The sequence below is a fragment of the Nilaparvata lugens genome, chromosome 1 (assembly GCF_014356525.2).
Source record: "Nilaparvata lugens isolate BPH chromosome 1, ASM1435652v1, whole genome shotgun sequence".
Lineage (NCBI taxonomy): Eukaryota > Metazoa > Arthropoda > Insecta > Hemiptera > Delphacidae > Nilaparvata > Nilaparvata lugens.
Window position 1 is genome coordinate 73565116 of NC_052504.1, and position 17096 is coordinate 73582211.

The 17096-nt window shown below is 35.3% G+C and overlaps 1 protein-coding gene across 2 annotated transcripts in view; it reads left to right on the forward strand.

Moving 5' to 3' along the window:
* Positions 1-17096, forward strand: part of LOC111051019 (zinc finger and BTB domain-containing protein 49) — a 101915-nt gene that overhangs the window by 47686 nt on the left and 37133 nt on the right. For both annotated transcript variants that reach the window (XM_039442555.1, XM_039442560.1), the window contains 2 exons: positions 2993-3224; positions 4589-5091. In XM_039442555.1, coding sequence (XP_039298489.1) covers positions 2993-3224; positions 4589-5091 — 735 coding nt within the window. The remainder of the gene's footprint in view (positions 1-2992; positions 3225-4588; positions 5092-17096) is intronic.

The window sequence follows — 17096 nt, forward strand, 5'->3', positions numbered from 1 at the left end:
AAAATTTTTATTTTCCAAAACTATAACATCAATTACACAAAATATTAGATAAATTACAAAATTACATACAATAGTTAGTTACGAAAAATTCTTATAATGTGTCCTCTACTTGTTTAGTTTTTTCTGTGTGGAAATTGACCTACTCCACTATGGCGTACCATGTTTTAGAGTAGGTTTTTTTTGTGCGTATTATTGATTAGTTAGTGTTTAGTGAGTCATTAGGTGGTTAGTTGTTGTTTGAAATAATGTTTTCTATGTTCTGTCTTCCTTTGCTCATCAACCAATTGTGTTTTGAACTTTCTAGGATGATTAATCTGTTTAAAGTTTGCAGGAAGTAGATTATATAATGTTGGTGCTAAATGATTGAAATGTCTCTGGTATAATGCCTTCCTTACAACACTGGTGATGAGAAGATTCCTGTATCTGGTGTTGTGGTTGTGGTTTCTGGTTTGAAATGTTTTTGGGTTCTTGTGTAATCTGCATAGTATCTCCTTGGAGTAAAGCTGTCTTGGATCCATCACATCAAACTCATTGACTAGCTGGTCCGATGAATAGCGTGAAGGCTCCTGGTTGATGACCCTCATGATCAGCTTCTGTACCCTGAGGAGCGGTTCGATGTGCAAGAAGCTTGTACCTCCCCATCCTACAATCCCATACAGCATGAGGGACTGTGCTAGAGAGAAGTAGATAACTCTTAGACATCCCTTGTCGACCAGTGTCCTCAGAATCCTGAATCTGTAGATGGTCTTTCTCAGTCTCCCACATAATTCATTGATATGATGATCCCAGCGCAGAAAAGAGTCCATTGTAATTCCCAGGTTTTTCTGTGACTGTTTCTTATGAACTGTGTATGAAGTGTTATTCTGTTGATTCTTGATTACTATCTCATCTCCTGTTGGCTGTCCATGTTGAGTCGCCGAAAAGGTCAGAAAGAAGGTTTTCTCATGGTTCAATGTTAGCAGACTTTCACTCAACCAGCGAGACACCCTCTGAAGTCCAGTCTCAGCTTCTCTCCAGGTCATCTCCCAGGTCGATTCAGAGAACAGTAGAACAGTGTCACCTGCAAAAGTGGTGATTGATCCATTAATTTCCATGTTGCATAATGGATTTATGTAGAGAAGAAAAAGAATTGGTCCTAGTACTGTTCCTTCTGGCACTCCAAACTTTACAGTCAGCTTGTTGCTTATGCATCTATTGACTCTAACACATTGTGTTCGGTTTGATAGGTAGCTCTTGAACAGATTCCGTGCGACTCCTCTTATTCTCAAGCCTTGAAAGAAGAATGCGACACCGTATCAAAAGCCTTCTTTAAATCTAAGAATACTGCTAATGGTTTCTCTTCAGTGTTTATTTCATCCGCAATCTGAGTGGTCACATGGTGGATAGCATCATTTGTACTGCGACTAGATCTAAAACCATATTAGTTTGGCGATAGAAGATTTTTTTTTTTTTCAAGAAAGCTGATCAGTCTTTTTTGATACACTTTTCAAAAAATTTTAATAATGTACTGAGTAATGATATGGGTTTGTAGCAATCCATTTCTTTCTTATCTCCTGTTTTGAAGATTGGATAAATGACAGCTTCCTTAAGACACTGAAGACACTGTGGAAAAACACCTTCCTCAAAAATTATGTTTGCAATATGTGTTAAAGGCTTGGCAATTATAGTATTATTCTGTTTGAAAAAATCTGGTTTTAAGTTATCGAGTCCATTTGCACTATTAGCTCTAAGACTATTTATGGTTTTTATCATTTCGTCCTCACTGACAGGTGTAAAGAATAATGACCGGCAGACTATCTGATCAGCTGCCGCATGCTCATCTGCGCCATTACAATCGCTATTTAGAATGTACTGGGCCAGTTTTGATCCAATACTAATAAAAAATTCATTGAAAGAATTTGCCATATCTTTACCATCATCTCCCAATTTCAATTCTCTCCCTTCCAAGTTGATTTGGTGGATTTGTGTTGTTGACCGTTGCACTTCAGTTATTTCTCTTATTACTTCCCATGTTTGCTTAGAGTTGCTGGAAGTTTCAAATCGCGTTGAAAAGTATTGTTAGCATTTTCTATCACAGTTGTTAGTAGATTTCTGTACCTTCTATTATACTCTCTAAGCTGTTGATTCGCTGTATTATTCTTGCTTTGTCTGTGTAATTTATCTCTCTCTCTTATTGATGTAATTAATCCATTTGTAATCGAAGGCTTAATTTTGATTTTGTGTGCGATACTCTATTAATAACTTTACATTCTTCTGTGTATTTCTTCAGTATTTCTATCATTCTTTCCAAAGCACTCTCTGCATTCCTGCAGGTACACGGAATTCCAGGTCTCATTCGTTAGTGCCAATGAAAGTTTATTATAATCAATACTTTCATAGTAGGGTTTTCTCCTGTTGTGATTGTGTTCCACCGCATCATATTAAATTCCCAGAATAGTTTTAAAATGATCTGTGTAAGCTTCCATCTTGTATAGAATAGTCATTTCCGTAATATGCATAGTTTTCGAGTTACATGCGAGAAACCAAAAAAATGGTTCCTTTGAACCACCCCACCCCCTTAGCACAGTGGGGGAACTTTCTGATATGTATCTCCTCACTATGTTTAGGCCTACTAACCTTAACATAACTGCGGGGTCAAAAATTGTCTTCCAAACTTTCACCTCTATGAATCTTCAGATGGAAATAAATTGGAAGTTGCATTCGTTCACATGCTAATTAATGAATAATTATTATTAAACGAAAATCCCAATTAAATGCTGTAAATCACCCTGAAGACTTATGCTACTGCAAATATTGACAACAGGGTAAAAATCTAGATGGAATTAGTTGTGATTTTCGTTTAATAATAATTATTCTGTAAATCTTCGTTGACTGGACTATAATAGTAAAAACTTCAAACAAACCAGACAATTTCGAGCCTATAAACCGCACTCATCGTCCAGCTAAATTAATGATTATGATTTGACGTTTGTTGTGTGTTTGCCTGTCTCAGGTAGTGCTGTCGGCGTGTTCGTCGTACTTCCGGTCGCTGTTCGTAGACCATCCGAACCGCCACCCGATCGTGATCCTGAAGGACGTGTGCTTCGCCGAGCTGCGCACCCTCGTCGAGTTCATGTACAGAGGCGAGGTCAACATCGAGTACTGCCAACTGTCAGCCCTCCTCAAAACCGCTGAAAGTCTCAAGGTCAAAGGACTCGCCGAGATGACGCATCTTAGATCAGCTGGTCAGTTACAAGATACCAAATCTTCTTTTCATTCGGGGCGAAATTATATTCGTAATCTAAACCATTTGAGAAAAACTCATATTTATTAATTCATTCAATTGGTAAAAATTCACTCGTAACCTTCATTGAAATCCTCTCTACCATTCAACCCATCTGGAGATAACATTAGGCTATAATATTTATCCTCAAATTTATTCTATTCATTCTATTGAGGGATTGGGAGGAACATTATATTTCAGAATTCAATTCTGTTATCACAAACCTGCGTTGAATTGATCTTGATTAATTATCATTATAATAATTGATCTTGAATAAATAATCATTACACTGTTACTCATCAAGCTGGGTTTAATTTATAAATTATACATCTCAGATCAATAATATGCACTTATTATTGTATCAGACAATATTAAAATATTAAATACTATATCACTCATTTACCAGTCAATACAAAAGACAAGTGATTAACTCCTATTCAAAAGAAGAGTAAATCTTGTATCTATCGCAAAACCAATACGATCCGACTTCTTTTTTAAACGATCATCACTTGAATAATGTTAAATATTCATCTAATAATGGATTGCAAGTTAAATTTTTGATAGATGAAATGTTTCTATCCTCAAATTTCCCTATTCAGTGGATAAAAGATGTATTTCTCGAACCAACTAAACTGTTTGATATCGAAAGCATTTTTTTAGCGATGGCATGATTGTGATTGTCTTCTGAAAGTGTCTGCACTCCAGTACGATCGAACTCTGTGGAGTCAATGTAGCCATATTCAACAATTATTATCAAGCTTATTATTATCAATTATTATCAAGCTTTTGAAAACACCTTGAATGACGCTATTTGTCCTTGTAGACGAGTTGTGTTCCCTCCAATTCAAATACTAGGTAATTCATTACATTTAATGAAAAATCGTAAAAAAATCATCAAGAATCAGTTTCAACCACAGTTTTCATCAATTAATTTTTTAGTTCAAAACACAAGATAAAACAAGAGTGAGTTCTAAGTTTGATGTGGTATTCAGTTCATGAAATGAATTGAACTCAAATGGAAGCGATTCACCAGATGTTCAACAGATCACAACCATAACACAGAAGAATACACGATTTTCCTAGAGATTTGGAATAATATGGCTCCCGCGAGACGAAAACGTCTCAAGCTTATCTTAGCGGGAGCTTTTATGAACCTTCGTTAATGATTTTTTTAAGTTTAGAATATCCATTACAATAAAAATTATAATAATATTGAGTGTGAATCTTATATGGGCTTCCCCATCGGAGAACCATTTAGAACTCACAATATAGGAACTCGTACAATCCAGCATGTAAGATGAAAAATTATTTGCATTCTTTTCACAGATGCAGACGACTCAACAGACGCACGCTCACGCGACGAACGTAGCGGTGGCGGTGGCGGAGGTGCCGACACGCGAACGACGATTTCCGCCGCCGACGACGTACGACCTCCCCCGCAACAGATGTCACCGTCACCGCCTCCGAGCAGCACTACTGCCTCCGCGACCGCTACCGCTCCACCGCAACCGCCTCCAGCCGTGACCGCACTGTCACTGAAGCGGCCACCGCCCGCCGACTCGGAATCGCCACCGCCCCCACGACAACCGCCTTCGCCGCAGCTCAACGTAACCGCCGCCGACATGGACAACAACACAATGGACGAGACCATGACGCCCGACCAGAGTCGCTCACCTGAGCCGCGCTGCGACGATGATGACAGCCGCTCGTCCATGCAGAGCAGCGGCCCCAGTGACATGACCTACCGCTCCGCCCCTCTGCCTCCACTGCCCCCACACTCGCCGCTCGCCGGCCCGTCTGGAATGCCGCCCGTTCAGCAAGTGCCCCTTGTGAGTACGACCGACTCAATTCAAATTCATTTATTTGCCATAAATAATACAGATTGATAAAATAAAATATTCTAACTTACAAAATGGAACTACCGGCAAAGAAAACTTGTGCGCCGGCAGTGATTTCGAACAACTAGGTACAGCAAACATGTCAATAGGAAGAAAAAGAGCTTATTTAAACCACTAGAATAAATAAAATTTCGAAAACTAGGTCGCATCGCAATACTTACAAACGATAGGACAAAGTAACAAAATTAGAAGCAAATGACAAACTCAAAAGGACCAAAACAAGGAAGCCATGACAAATATTTTTTACTTTCCTTGTCCTATTACCATAGGTAAGGAAAGTATCGCTTTCCAAAAAAAAATGAGGTACCCTAATTTCAAGTTTTCTATACGTTTCAAGGTCCCCTGAGTCCAAAAACATCATTTTTGGGTGTGTGTGTGTGTGTGTGTGTGTGTGTGTGTGTTGTGTGTATGTCTGTGAACACGATAACTCCATTCCTAATTAACCGATTGACTTGAAATTTTAAACTTAAGGTCCATACCATACGGATCCGACAATGAGGGATTCAATAAAATTTAATTCAAGATGGCGGAAAAAATGGCGGATAATCACTAAAAAACCATGTTTTCACGGTTTTCTCGAAAACGGCTCTAAAGATTTTCCTCAAATTCATACCAGGGATAGCTATTTATAAGCCCTATCAACTGACATGAGTCTCATTTCTGGGAAAATTGCAGGAGCTCCGTAATATTATTGAGAAAAATGGCGGATAATCACTAAAAAACCATGTTTTTCACGGTTTTCTCGAAAACGGCTCTAACGATTTTCTTCAAATCCATACCATGGATAGCTATTTATAAGCCCTATCAACTGACATGAGTCTCATTTTTGGGAAAATTTCAGGAGCTCCGTAATATTATTGAGAAAAATGCAGATAATCACTAAAAAACCATGTTTTTCACGGTTTTCTCGAAAACGGCTCTAACGATTTTCTTCAAATTCATACCATGGATAGCTATTCGTAAGTCCTATCAACTGACATGAGTCTCATTTCTAGGAAAATTTCAGGAGCTTCCTAATATTATTGAGAAAAATAGCGGATAATCACTAAAAAACCATGCTTTTCACGATTTTCTCAAAAATGACTTGACCGATTTTTTTCAAATTCATACCCTGTATAGTTATTTATCGGCTCTATTTACTGGAATGAGTCTCCTTTCTGGGAAACTAATGGGGGTCCCCCATCCTTGAGAAATGGACTTTGTAGCCTCCTTCTCGTGCATGAGGTAAGTAGGTAGAGCAGTTCATAAAAAGAACACACATAGTCGAGATATTACATCTATAGAACAGCTGTTTTGACGACTTTTAAAAAATATCGAATTTCACAATATTTACACAAAGGGAAAAGTACTCTTAAAACAATTATATATACACATGTACAGAAGTCTGATCGTAGTTTCAATGTTGACGGCAATCGTCATTATGTTATTCCCCTAAATCATTCTCGTTTAAGAATGAGGCTTATAGTTCAATGAGCAGGGTAAGTTGTGTGAGTGTACCACACCAGATTTTTTAAATTTATAACACAAGAATGAAACACTACATAATGGATATAGATATTTTAAAATAAACATTTATCCTAATCCAATCCAGTATAAGATTCATTATGGATTTTGTAATTCTATTAATAATGAATTCAGTTGGGACTTTATTTATAAACAAGTAACACTGATATTCAAACTGACGTCTTCATACACTTAAGCTGGTAAAGTCAATATCAAATTGTAATGGATTGGAGGGACGCAAATTAACCTATTAATATCGGGGCACCGAGCTTCGCTCGTTATCCTATACTATTAAACGAGCAACTTCTGTTTATATGTTTAGATGTTTGGATGTTTAGATTTTAAGATATTTGGATGTTTATATGTTTGTATTTCACCGGATCTCGAAAACAGCTCTAACGATTCTCACGAGATTCAGAACATAGTAGGTTTATAATATAAAGATTCGATTGCACTAGGTCCCATCCCTGGGAAAACTCGTTGAAGGACATTAAATGGATAATTATTATTCATCCTTGGAAAAGCAACTGATAATAATTATTTCGTCGTCTGTTGGTGATGGAAGTAAGTGAGCGACTTCATGTGTGTGGGACTGTGTCAAAATTATGACAGCTGTTGAACTTTTGTGAAAGCCGGGTTATTTTCAATCCTGATTAATTCCAGTAGATCCATCTTTTTTGAAATGGTCTTCTCTGATTTGGTTCACGTGAAGCTAATCAGGATTGAAATTTAACCGGCTTTTGTACAACTGGGCCTTTGTGAGAGAAATTTTTGCATTCCTCTGGGAATTAGTCTCAATTTACTGTGTATAATTTTTTATCATAATTTCTTCTTTCGTAATAAAGTTTTTATGCTTTTGTACTCCAGAGCGAAGCTCGGTCCCCGATATTTTTCATTTATCGATAAACAGGACACAATTCTCTAAAATAATCGTGTTTATATTTCACAGCTGGCTATACGTCATCTTATGAATTTCGGGGATGCGATATTTTGATTTTTCACATACTCACTTTTTTACTATCCACAGCTGTTTCAGCCAAGGATGAATTATCCTTTTAATGTCGTTCAGCGAGTTTTTCCAAGGATGAGACCTAGAGCAATCGAATCTTTATATCATAAACCTACTATGTTCCAAATTTCGTGAAAATCGTTAGACCCGCTTTCGAGATCCGTAAAACATAAATAACCAGGTATAGAAATAGCCAGATATAAAAATAACCAGATATATAAATACAGAAATTTCTCGCTTAATATAATAGGATATTAAGTGAGCAATTTCAGTATATTTATATCTGGTTATTTTTATATCTGGTTATTTTTATATCTGGCTATTTTTATATCTGGTTATTTATGTTCAAGGAATCTCGGAAACGGCTCTAACGATTTTCACGGAATTTGGAACATAGTTGGTTTATGATATAAAAATTCGAATGCACTAGGTCTGATTCTTTGGAAAACTCACTGAACGACATTAAAAGGATAATTCATCCTTGGAAAACAGATGATAATTTCGTCATCTCTCGATAACAGAAGATGCGTGTGCCTGTGTGGGAGAAAGACAAAATTATTTTTTCAGCTGTGTAATCATAATCAATCAGCGAGAAATTTTATCTAGTTAGACAATTTTAATCGACTTGATCAACATAATCTGATTTGTTGACATGACATGATAATCCTCCTAAACTAGAGTATAATCATAATTTTCAAAGTTGTTCGTTATTTGACAATTTTAAGTGATTAGTGTTATTTTGTCATTCAATTTGGTTTGTATTATATAATCTAAATTATAATTTTTTTGTTTTCAAATGTTTGAACAGAAAACTAAACCTGAATTCAAGTGTATGGAACATAACCTACTTTCTGGACTATTTATAGTGTATAAATCAAAATTCGGGAAAGAAACAGTTTTGGGCTGTGCCTGTTAGTACTTCCCCAATCATTTTAAAGAATATTTATTGTGTTCGGTTTATCAAAAGTCAGTAAATAAATAACGAGCAAAGCTCGATGCCCCGATATTATGGATTATTCCTTAAGTTGAATGTATCACTATTCTTATTAATGAATAATATGATTCTTTTAACAAATGTTTGCTTCACTGTAAGCACCTGGAATTCTTGAGAAAGAAGTCTACTTGGGTACAATCATGGCCTGCATAATGCAACTCTGATAAGGTGTTTCTGTAATGTGAATAGTTTGTTCATATGGATATCATAAGCAGATATCTCAATTCCATATTGGAGAAGTGATTCCACATAAGCATAATAAATCTTTTTCAGCTATTTGATATAGTTTATAAAACTCATAAATTAGATATTTAAGCCGTCTGCACATATATTCCATATGAGTATCCCATTTTATAAGATCATCCATCATTATACCCAAATATTTTAAGGATTTCATCTTTTCAATACAAGGGCAATCACAATCCTGATTATTTAACAAAGCGTAAGAATGCATTTGTAAAGAAAAGGTTTGTACTGGTCGACCTATTTCAGTAGGAGAAAAAGTCATAAATTTAGTCTTCTTGAGGTTCATGGTGAGTACATGTCTATCAAACCATGATTTTACAATTCTCAAGCCCTCATTTGCATTGTTTTATACATCACCCCATGATACGCCATAAAAAACAAGAGCCGTGTCATCAGCAAATGAAATTACTCTGCAGTTAAGTATTTTCAGCTTCAAAAGGTCATTAACATAATAAATCAAAAAGAGCAATGGTGAAAGGACTGTGCCTTGAGGAAGACCAGATGCAGGAAGATGTTTCAAACTTGTTCTACCATCAATTGTCAAATATTGAGAGCGATCCGTTAGATAACTCGCAAACAGATCGTTTGCTATGCCCCTAACTCCAAAATTATATAATTTTTGCAATAGTATTTTGTGTGGTATGGAATCAAACGCCTACATTGTCACTTTGCACACTGCTTTATTCACATTAAATTCGCCATATCACTATAAATCTATTATCTCTATAAATTATTACCATAATTATACCATTGAATATGCCACACACTTCATCCATATCTATTATATCCTCTTTAGTAATACTTTTAAAACAATTAAAATTAGATTGGCTGTGGATGAAGTGTATGGCATATTCAATGGTATATTATGGTAATAATTTATAGAGATAATAGATTTATAGTAATATGGCGAATTTAATGTGAATAAAGCAGTGTGCAAAGTGCAATTTATATGAGTAATTCTATATAAATAAGGGCCAGATCATATCAAGCGTCTTTTCAGGCGTTTTCAGACGGTGTTTTTAGAGTCGGTATGAAGCTCTCCGATTGATTTGGCGCCTAAAAAAATGCTTGAAAAAACGCCTTTTATGGTCTGGCTCTAATTATCACATCGATTACCAACAGAAATAACATAAACCAGAGCTTCCTTTGCCAGTTTAGGGCTCTTTGAGAACGCATTCCATATTAAAGCAACACAAGTCCTCAAACTTAATTCCCCTCTACTGAAAAATATAAAATTTTGAACTAAGGTTGTTCCTCGAATGTCCTATTCATTTATAATTTGACAGAGAAGAATTTGTGCTCCAGTTCCTAGCCTTGAACAATCGAATAGCTAATGCCTCATTTAGCGTTTCCATCCTGTTATATTTCTCTTGTACGGTAGACTCCAATAATATGAATAATAAATAAATCAATTTTAATAATTACTTGAATAATAAATTTTAAATTCAATGCATTATCAGTATAGTATTATTTGCTTATAAACTTGAGAAGTTTCTATAGATTCGAGAGCTTATCCAAATACTGAAGCAAAGGAGCTAGCTACTGCATTGTAAGTGTGCTACACAGGTTGCCGATCCTGCGCCCTCCAAGCTTCAAGCGGTGTGACTTGGAACTGAGCCAACAAAGCCTAGCATTCTCATTCGTCCGACACTTTACTTGCACACTCATTCGCCTTTCTATTTTTCCGCTCAACTTGTCCACACGTGTCGTGAGAGGAAAATGATTGTTTTGTGTTATACCCCTCCTCCCTCTCCTCCCCCTCAGTCCCCCCTCCCTGTTCTCTCACTCGTAAGTGTAACGAGAGACAAATGAAAGAAAAAAGCTTTGGAATTACCCAAAGCACTAAATTTGCCGCACTCACTCTAAAACTATCGTTTTTTTATCCACTATTAACACAACACGTGCCAAGTCCGTTTCGATGTCCTTCTATTATAACGATTCTGTGTCTACTCCATTATTTGGCTTTGTTTTGTTGTGCATTTTACTTTCGAATGTTGTAACCAGTCTATCATGAATGTGTCCTGTGGCTAGGCTAGTGAATTGATCCGATGGTATATCAGCCCTCTTATATCCGAATATATTTTCAAGGACATTCTTGAAATAGACTCACTTTCGTGATCAAATCTCTGTATCATTGCGATTCATTGCAGTCTTGGAGTATTTGATCAAAAAACAATCAATTGCAATGCCTGCAATTTTACCCGGAAGTAAACTCAGCTTGGAGAACCTCTATATTTATATAAAATGTTGAGTGAATATGTTTTCTCTAATTTTTACGATATGTTAATCTTCACGAGCTATGTTAATTGTGAATGTTATCGGTTTTCCATTAAATAAATTCAATCCCCTTAGAACTTTGGAATAGGCCCATGTGTGTTAGGTAGGTAGTTTTGTCTAATTTAAACGGTACTGTCCTAAAGTGTTAAGTGCATTCATTGAAATTTGACGATGAATTATTCGACCAGCTTACTAAAATAGAAAAGCATGTTTATTGAAATTGTATAATCTAGACTCTCAAAAAGAAAATTAAGTTTTTGCAAATTCATTTTGGTGAAGTGCTTACAGAAATATTTCTCGAATATTTTGTTGAGACATCAACAACATCTAGCTGTATTCTGAAACAATAACTCAACGGGACATTCTCAATATCCTTAAATGATTTTTCCACTCTTTAATCCAGTCCACATAACCTTTCTAAGCCAATTCAATATCTCCACAACAATAATATTGAACATTTCTAACCAATCGACTCTCAAGAAGAGAATTGGATATGACAGCAGAATTCTCTTTTTCCAACATTTTGAAAGTTCCACTTTTACTAGTGTAATTGGAGAAGTGAGACGTATGAAAATGTGGAGATTGTCAATATTTCCACATGATTTAATTAAAAATTAATTTATCAAATAGAATCGACTTCTCTGAACATTCCAATTAATTCAAAAATAAAATGAAATCTTTGCAAGAAGCCAGATTGTCATACATAGTGCTATCTATCACCACAAGGAAATTTAATCCAACTTCTTCACTTCAGGGATTAGGTTTATTAATCAACCTATTCCGGTAAATTTAACTTCTCAAATAATTAATAGTCTTGTCAAAAAAAATGTCCATATAGTTGCATGTAGTTATTTATGTTCATCCCTACCACAATCAACACAAATTTCTAATCCTCCTGTTTTCGAAGTAAGCAATTCATCCAGTTATATCTGGATTCATCCAACGCTACGGCAGTTTTGTTCTAATAGATTTCCAGTCTTTTTCCTGATTGACCTCGACGATCATTCAGCCGTTTTCACAGGAATTTCCACTCGAAGACAGAGATGCAAGGAAGAGACTGGAAGAGAAATAGAGAAAGAAAGATAAATGAAGACAGAGAGTGAGAGAGAGTGACAAAGGAAGAAAAGTGAGAGAGTGTAACGAATTGTCCACCAGACGCTGGAAAGACACCGCAAAATCTGCGCGTTGCCGTCAGACAAAAGCGAATTCCGAAAAAGCGTTTCCGAATTTCTGTTCTCTACCGAAACTGTCGTGTCATTTGCTGCAACAACATCTTCATCACGTCACACTTGCTCACAAAATTCCTTCTTCTTTTTATTCTGTTTCTTATCCAGTTTTCCGATCGGTCTAGTTGACTTTTTCATTCACATCATGAGTTGAACTCAACATCTCTTGTATTCAGCGACTATATTCAATGAATAAACTCAACTATCCACCTAAATATTCTAAAATTTCCCGAGTTTTCACTGTCAATTTTGAAATTCTTTATACATAGAAAGGAGGGTGGACGACGACTTAAAGAAAACGGACTCATTATACTTCATTCGACTATTAAAAACACGTTTTTCCAAATGCAACAAGAATCACCACGTTGTATTCAAATTGTACAAAAAATGGATAACTGATAACATACAATACATTTGAATAATTTTTCCCCTTTTGTGGGATGGAGCCTACTGAAAGACTATAAGAAAAGAAAAAAAAACTTTTGTGAAAGAAATTCAGCAATATGAGCTAGGAAATATAAATTGTTTGAAGCAGGAACTGCTTCAAGAAAATTGGAGTAGTGTTTATAAAAGTTGTAACCTAAATTACAAATATAAGCAATTCATTGATACTCTAAGATTTCACATTAGTGTATGCTGTCCGATAAAAAAAGTCAAAGTAAAAAGTAAATTAAACAAAGTAGATGAATGGATAACTGAAGATATTCTTACTCAAAGAAATATTGTTAGGGAAGCTTATGAGGAATTTAAATAGTGAGGGATGTTCCGAGTGAGGTCAAATACAAATGTCTAAAGAAAAACTATGCAAAAGAAGTGAGGAAAGCTAAGTGTAAGAAAACAGCTGAAATATTAACAATTAGTACCAATTTTAACTCTGCTGTTTGGGAGGTAATTAATAGAAATAGGAGAGCAGCTCAAAAAGATACAGTTACTAATGTCCCTAGGATAATCGATTGGATGGGGTCTCAAGCAAAATTTTAAAAGAATGTGAAAATGAATTACTGGACCCTTTATTGCATCTCCTTAATACTTCACTAGAGCAGGGTATTTTCCCTGATGATCTGAAACAAGGAAAAATTTTGCCTATTTTCAAGAGCGGTGATTCTGAAAGAGTTGAAAATTATAGACCCATTAGTATTCTAAATGTAATAAGTAAAATTTTTGAAAGAGTATTTTAAATAGGTTATTGATGCACCTGGAAGAAATTAATTTCATATGTGATGAACAGCATGGGTTCCAGAAAGGGAAATCTACTAAGACTGCAATAGTATCCCTTGTTGAAAGACTAATAGATATAATAGATTCAGGTGAGAAGGCAGCCGCAATATTTCTTGATTTATCCAAAGCTTTTGATTGTGTGAACCATAGAATATTATTGGAAATACTAAAAACTGTAGGTGTGAATGGTATAGAACTAAAATGGTTTGAATCATATCTCATAGGTAGAAACCAGTGTGTTGAGCTTACCAAGGTGGATGGGAATGAAATAGTAAAAATTAAATCTCAAAAACTGGAGGTCCAGGCTGGAGTACCTCAAGGCTCAATTCTGGGTCCCTTACTGTTTCTGTTGTATGTGAACCAATTACCAAAAGAGTTAAAAGATCACAGAGCTCTGTTGTTTGCTGATGACACATCGCTTATCTTTAACAATTATTTATTAGATAGTCTAGAAATAAATGCTTTTACTGGAGTACAGTCAATTGTCCAATTCTTGAAGCAAAGGCAATTAACAATAAATAGTAAGAAATGTCAATTCCTACAATTCAAAAGTAAATATAATTCAGTAGAGGATAGAGAAATAAATGTGTTTGTAGAGGAAAATGAATTAGACCAAGAAGAGAAAGTAGCATTCTTGGGAATTTTATTGGACAGGAAATTAACATGGCATCCTTACATTGAGAGGATATGTAATAAGATATCATCTGGGGTATTTGTCCTGCGGCAGCTTGCTAGGCTGAATGATAAAAAACTACTGTTAACTGCTTACCATGGACTTATACTATCTCATATTAGGTATGCTATTTTAGTATGGGGTAATTCATCTCAACAAAATATGGACAGGGTGTTTAAGATTCAAAAGAAGGCACTCAGATGTATAGAGAAAGTGAATAGGTTAGACTCTTGTAGGCCTTTATTTAAAAAGCTTGGTCTATTAACTGTGCCATCTTTGTATGTATATGAAGTTGTAATGCATGTGAAAACGAGTGGTGTGATCCAGAATTCAGATGTTCAAAAATAAAATGAAATCTTTGCAAGAAGCCAGATTGTCATACATAGTGCTATCTATCACCACAAGGAAATTTAATCCAACTTCTTCACTTCAGGGATTAGGTTTATTAATTAACCTATTCCGGTAAATTTAACTTCTCAATTAATTAATAGTCTTGTCAAAAAAAATGTCCAAATAGTTGCATGTAGTTATTTATGTTCATCCCTACCTCAATCAACACAAATTTCTAATCCTCCTGTTTTCGAAGTAAGCAATTCATCCAGTTATATCTGGATTCATCCAACGCTACGGCAGTTTTGTTCTAATAGATTTCCAGTGTTTTTCCTGATTGACCTCGACGATCATTCAGCCGTTTTCACAGGAATTTCCACTCGAAGACAGAGATGCAAGGAAGAGACTGGAAGAGAAATAGAGAAAGAAAGATGAATGAAGACAGAGAGTGAGAGAGAGTGACAAAGGAAGAAAAGTGAGAGAGTGTAACGAATTGTCCACCAGACGCTGGAAAGACACCGCAAAATCTGCGCGTTGCCGTCAGACAAAAGCGAATTCCGAAAAAGCGTTTCCGAATTTCTGTTCTCTACCGAAACTGTCGTGTCATTTGCTGCAACAACATCTTCATCACGTCACACTTGCTCACAAAATTCCTTCTTCTTTTTATTCTGTTTCTTATCCAGTTTTCCGATCGGTCTAGTTGACTTTTTCATTCACATCATGAGTTGAACTCAACATCTCTTGTATTCAGCGACTATATTCAATGAATAAACTCAACTATCCACCTAAATATTCTAAAATTTCCCTAGTTTTCACTGTCAATTTTGAAATTCTTTATACATAGAAAGGAGGGTGGACGACGACTTAAAGAAAACGGATTCATTATACTTCATTCGACTATTAAAAACACGTTTTTCCAAATGCAACAAGACTCACCACGTTGTATTCAAATTGTACAAAAAATGGATAACTGATAACATACAATACATTTGAATAATTTTTCCCTTTTTGTGGGATGGAGCCTACTGAAAGACTATAAGAAAAGAAACAGAAACTTTTAGTAAACCCAGTATAAATCATCTTAATCATTGGAGAATGAAAATTTGATCCTGCATATTATTCAATTCTCAGTAACAGTTATAAATCATTCCATAAACGAATTTCTGTCTACAACTACTATTATACGCCAGAGTTTATTTATATATATTATTATAATAGGCTACCTAATTGTAGTCTCTTAGCTGTTTCCTAATCATATAATTATGGTATCATTGGAATCAAGAAGCATGTTATTGAAACGGAAACAATCTCTTCTTTCCATGTAAAAGCTTTTGATATGAAGTGATTTTTTGACACTATCACTAAATTACATTAATTTCATATTCCATTCTGATGATATTTAAATCAAATTCAAGTCAGTTTTCAAATGATACAAGGATGTGCTAGAATTGTATGAAAATACAGCAATGCAGTTGCCATAAACAATGTGGAATAGAGATGAATGCTAAAAGTCTGTGTGGAATAAAATTATAAAACTGGCTATTCTTTGAAACATAAAATGAAAAAAAACTTGATCGTTTCTATCAGAGCTGAATCGTGACCAATGAACCGTTAATTGGCGAAAAGGGTTTTATTTCAAAGTGCATAGCATTAATATTTTGCTCTCGAACTGTTTTTGGATGCCACAAAGTCGTGCAGTTTTGCGCTTCGAATCGTGTTAGAGGTCGAAACAATGAATATTCAACGGTATGCTAATTATAGGGCGATTGATGAAAATTGAAATTAACTCATCATTATTCAATTAGAAGCATTGGCTGCACAAATCGCTTCCAGGATGAATGAATTCATGGGCAAATAAGCGAGTTGATTCTGTTATTATCATTGTTGAGGTAGCTCTGATTCATGTTGGAAATCGCTTCAATTCAATTTGAATATCACAAGAACTACATATTTTTGAAGAAAATCTATGCAAGGTGATTTACTAATATCATCAGGACGACTCAATTTTGAAGAGAATAGTGAAATTAAAGTAATACAATAAAAATTACATTTTTAAAATCAAATGAACAGCTGTGGCTCACTGTTGCTGCAGTGATTGTTTTGAGTGACAATTAAAGGGTTATTTCATTTCTAAATTGGAGCAGACCTGTGAAATGGATAATGTGGATGGAATAAGTTGCGAAAAATAATCACTTCATACTGGAGAGAAATATCTGAAAATCATGAGAATACATATTCATGGGTGAGACATAATCTTGATCATAATTATTTTTCAATGGGGGAGGATTATATATAACCATTGAACTCTGTATTTCAAGAAACCGCCTTGAAGTTGTTTTCGGGTATGTTTGCTATCAATCGATTAATTGGATTGTGGAGTATTGTTGAAATTTTGGAAATCAGTACTCATTACATGGAATAGAATAAAAGTCGTTACAAAGTGTTCGCATGCTGGAAGCT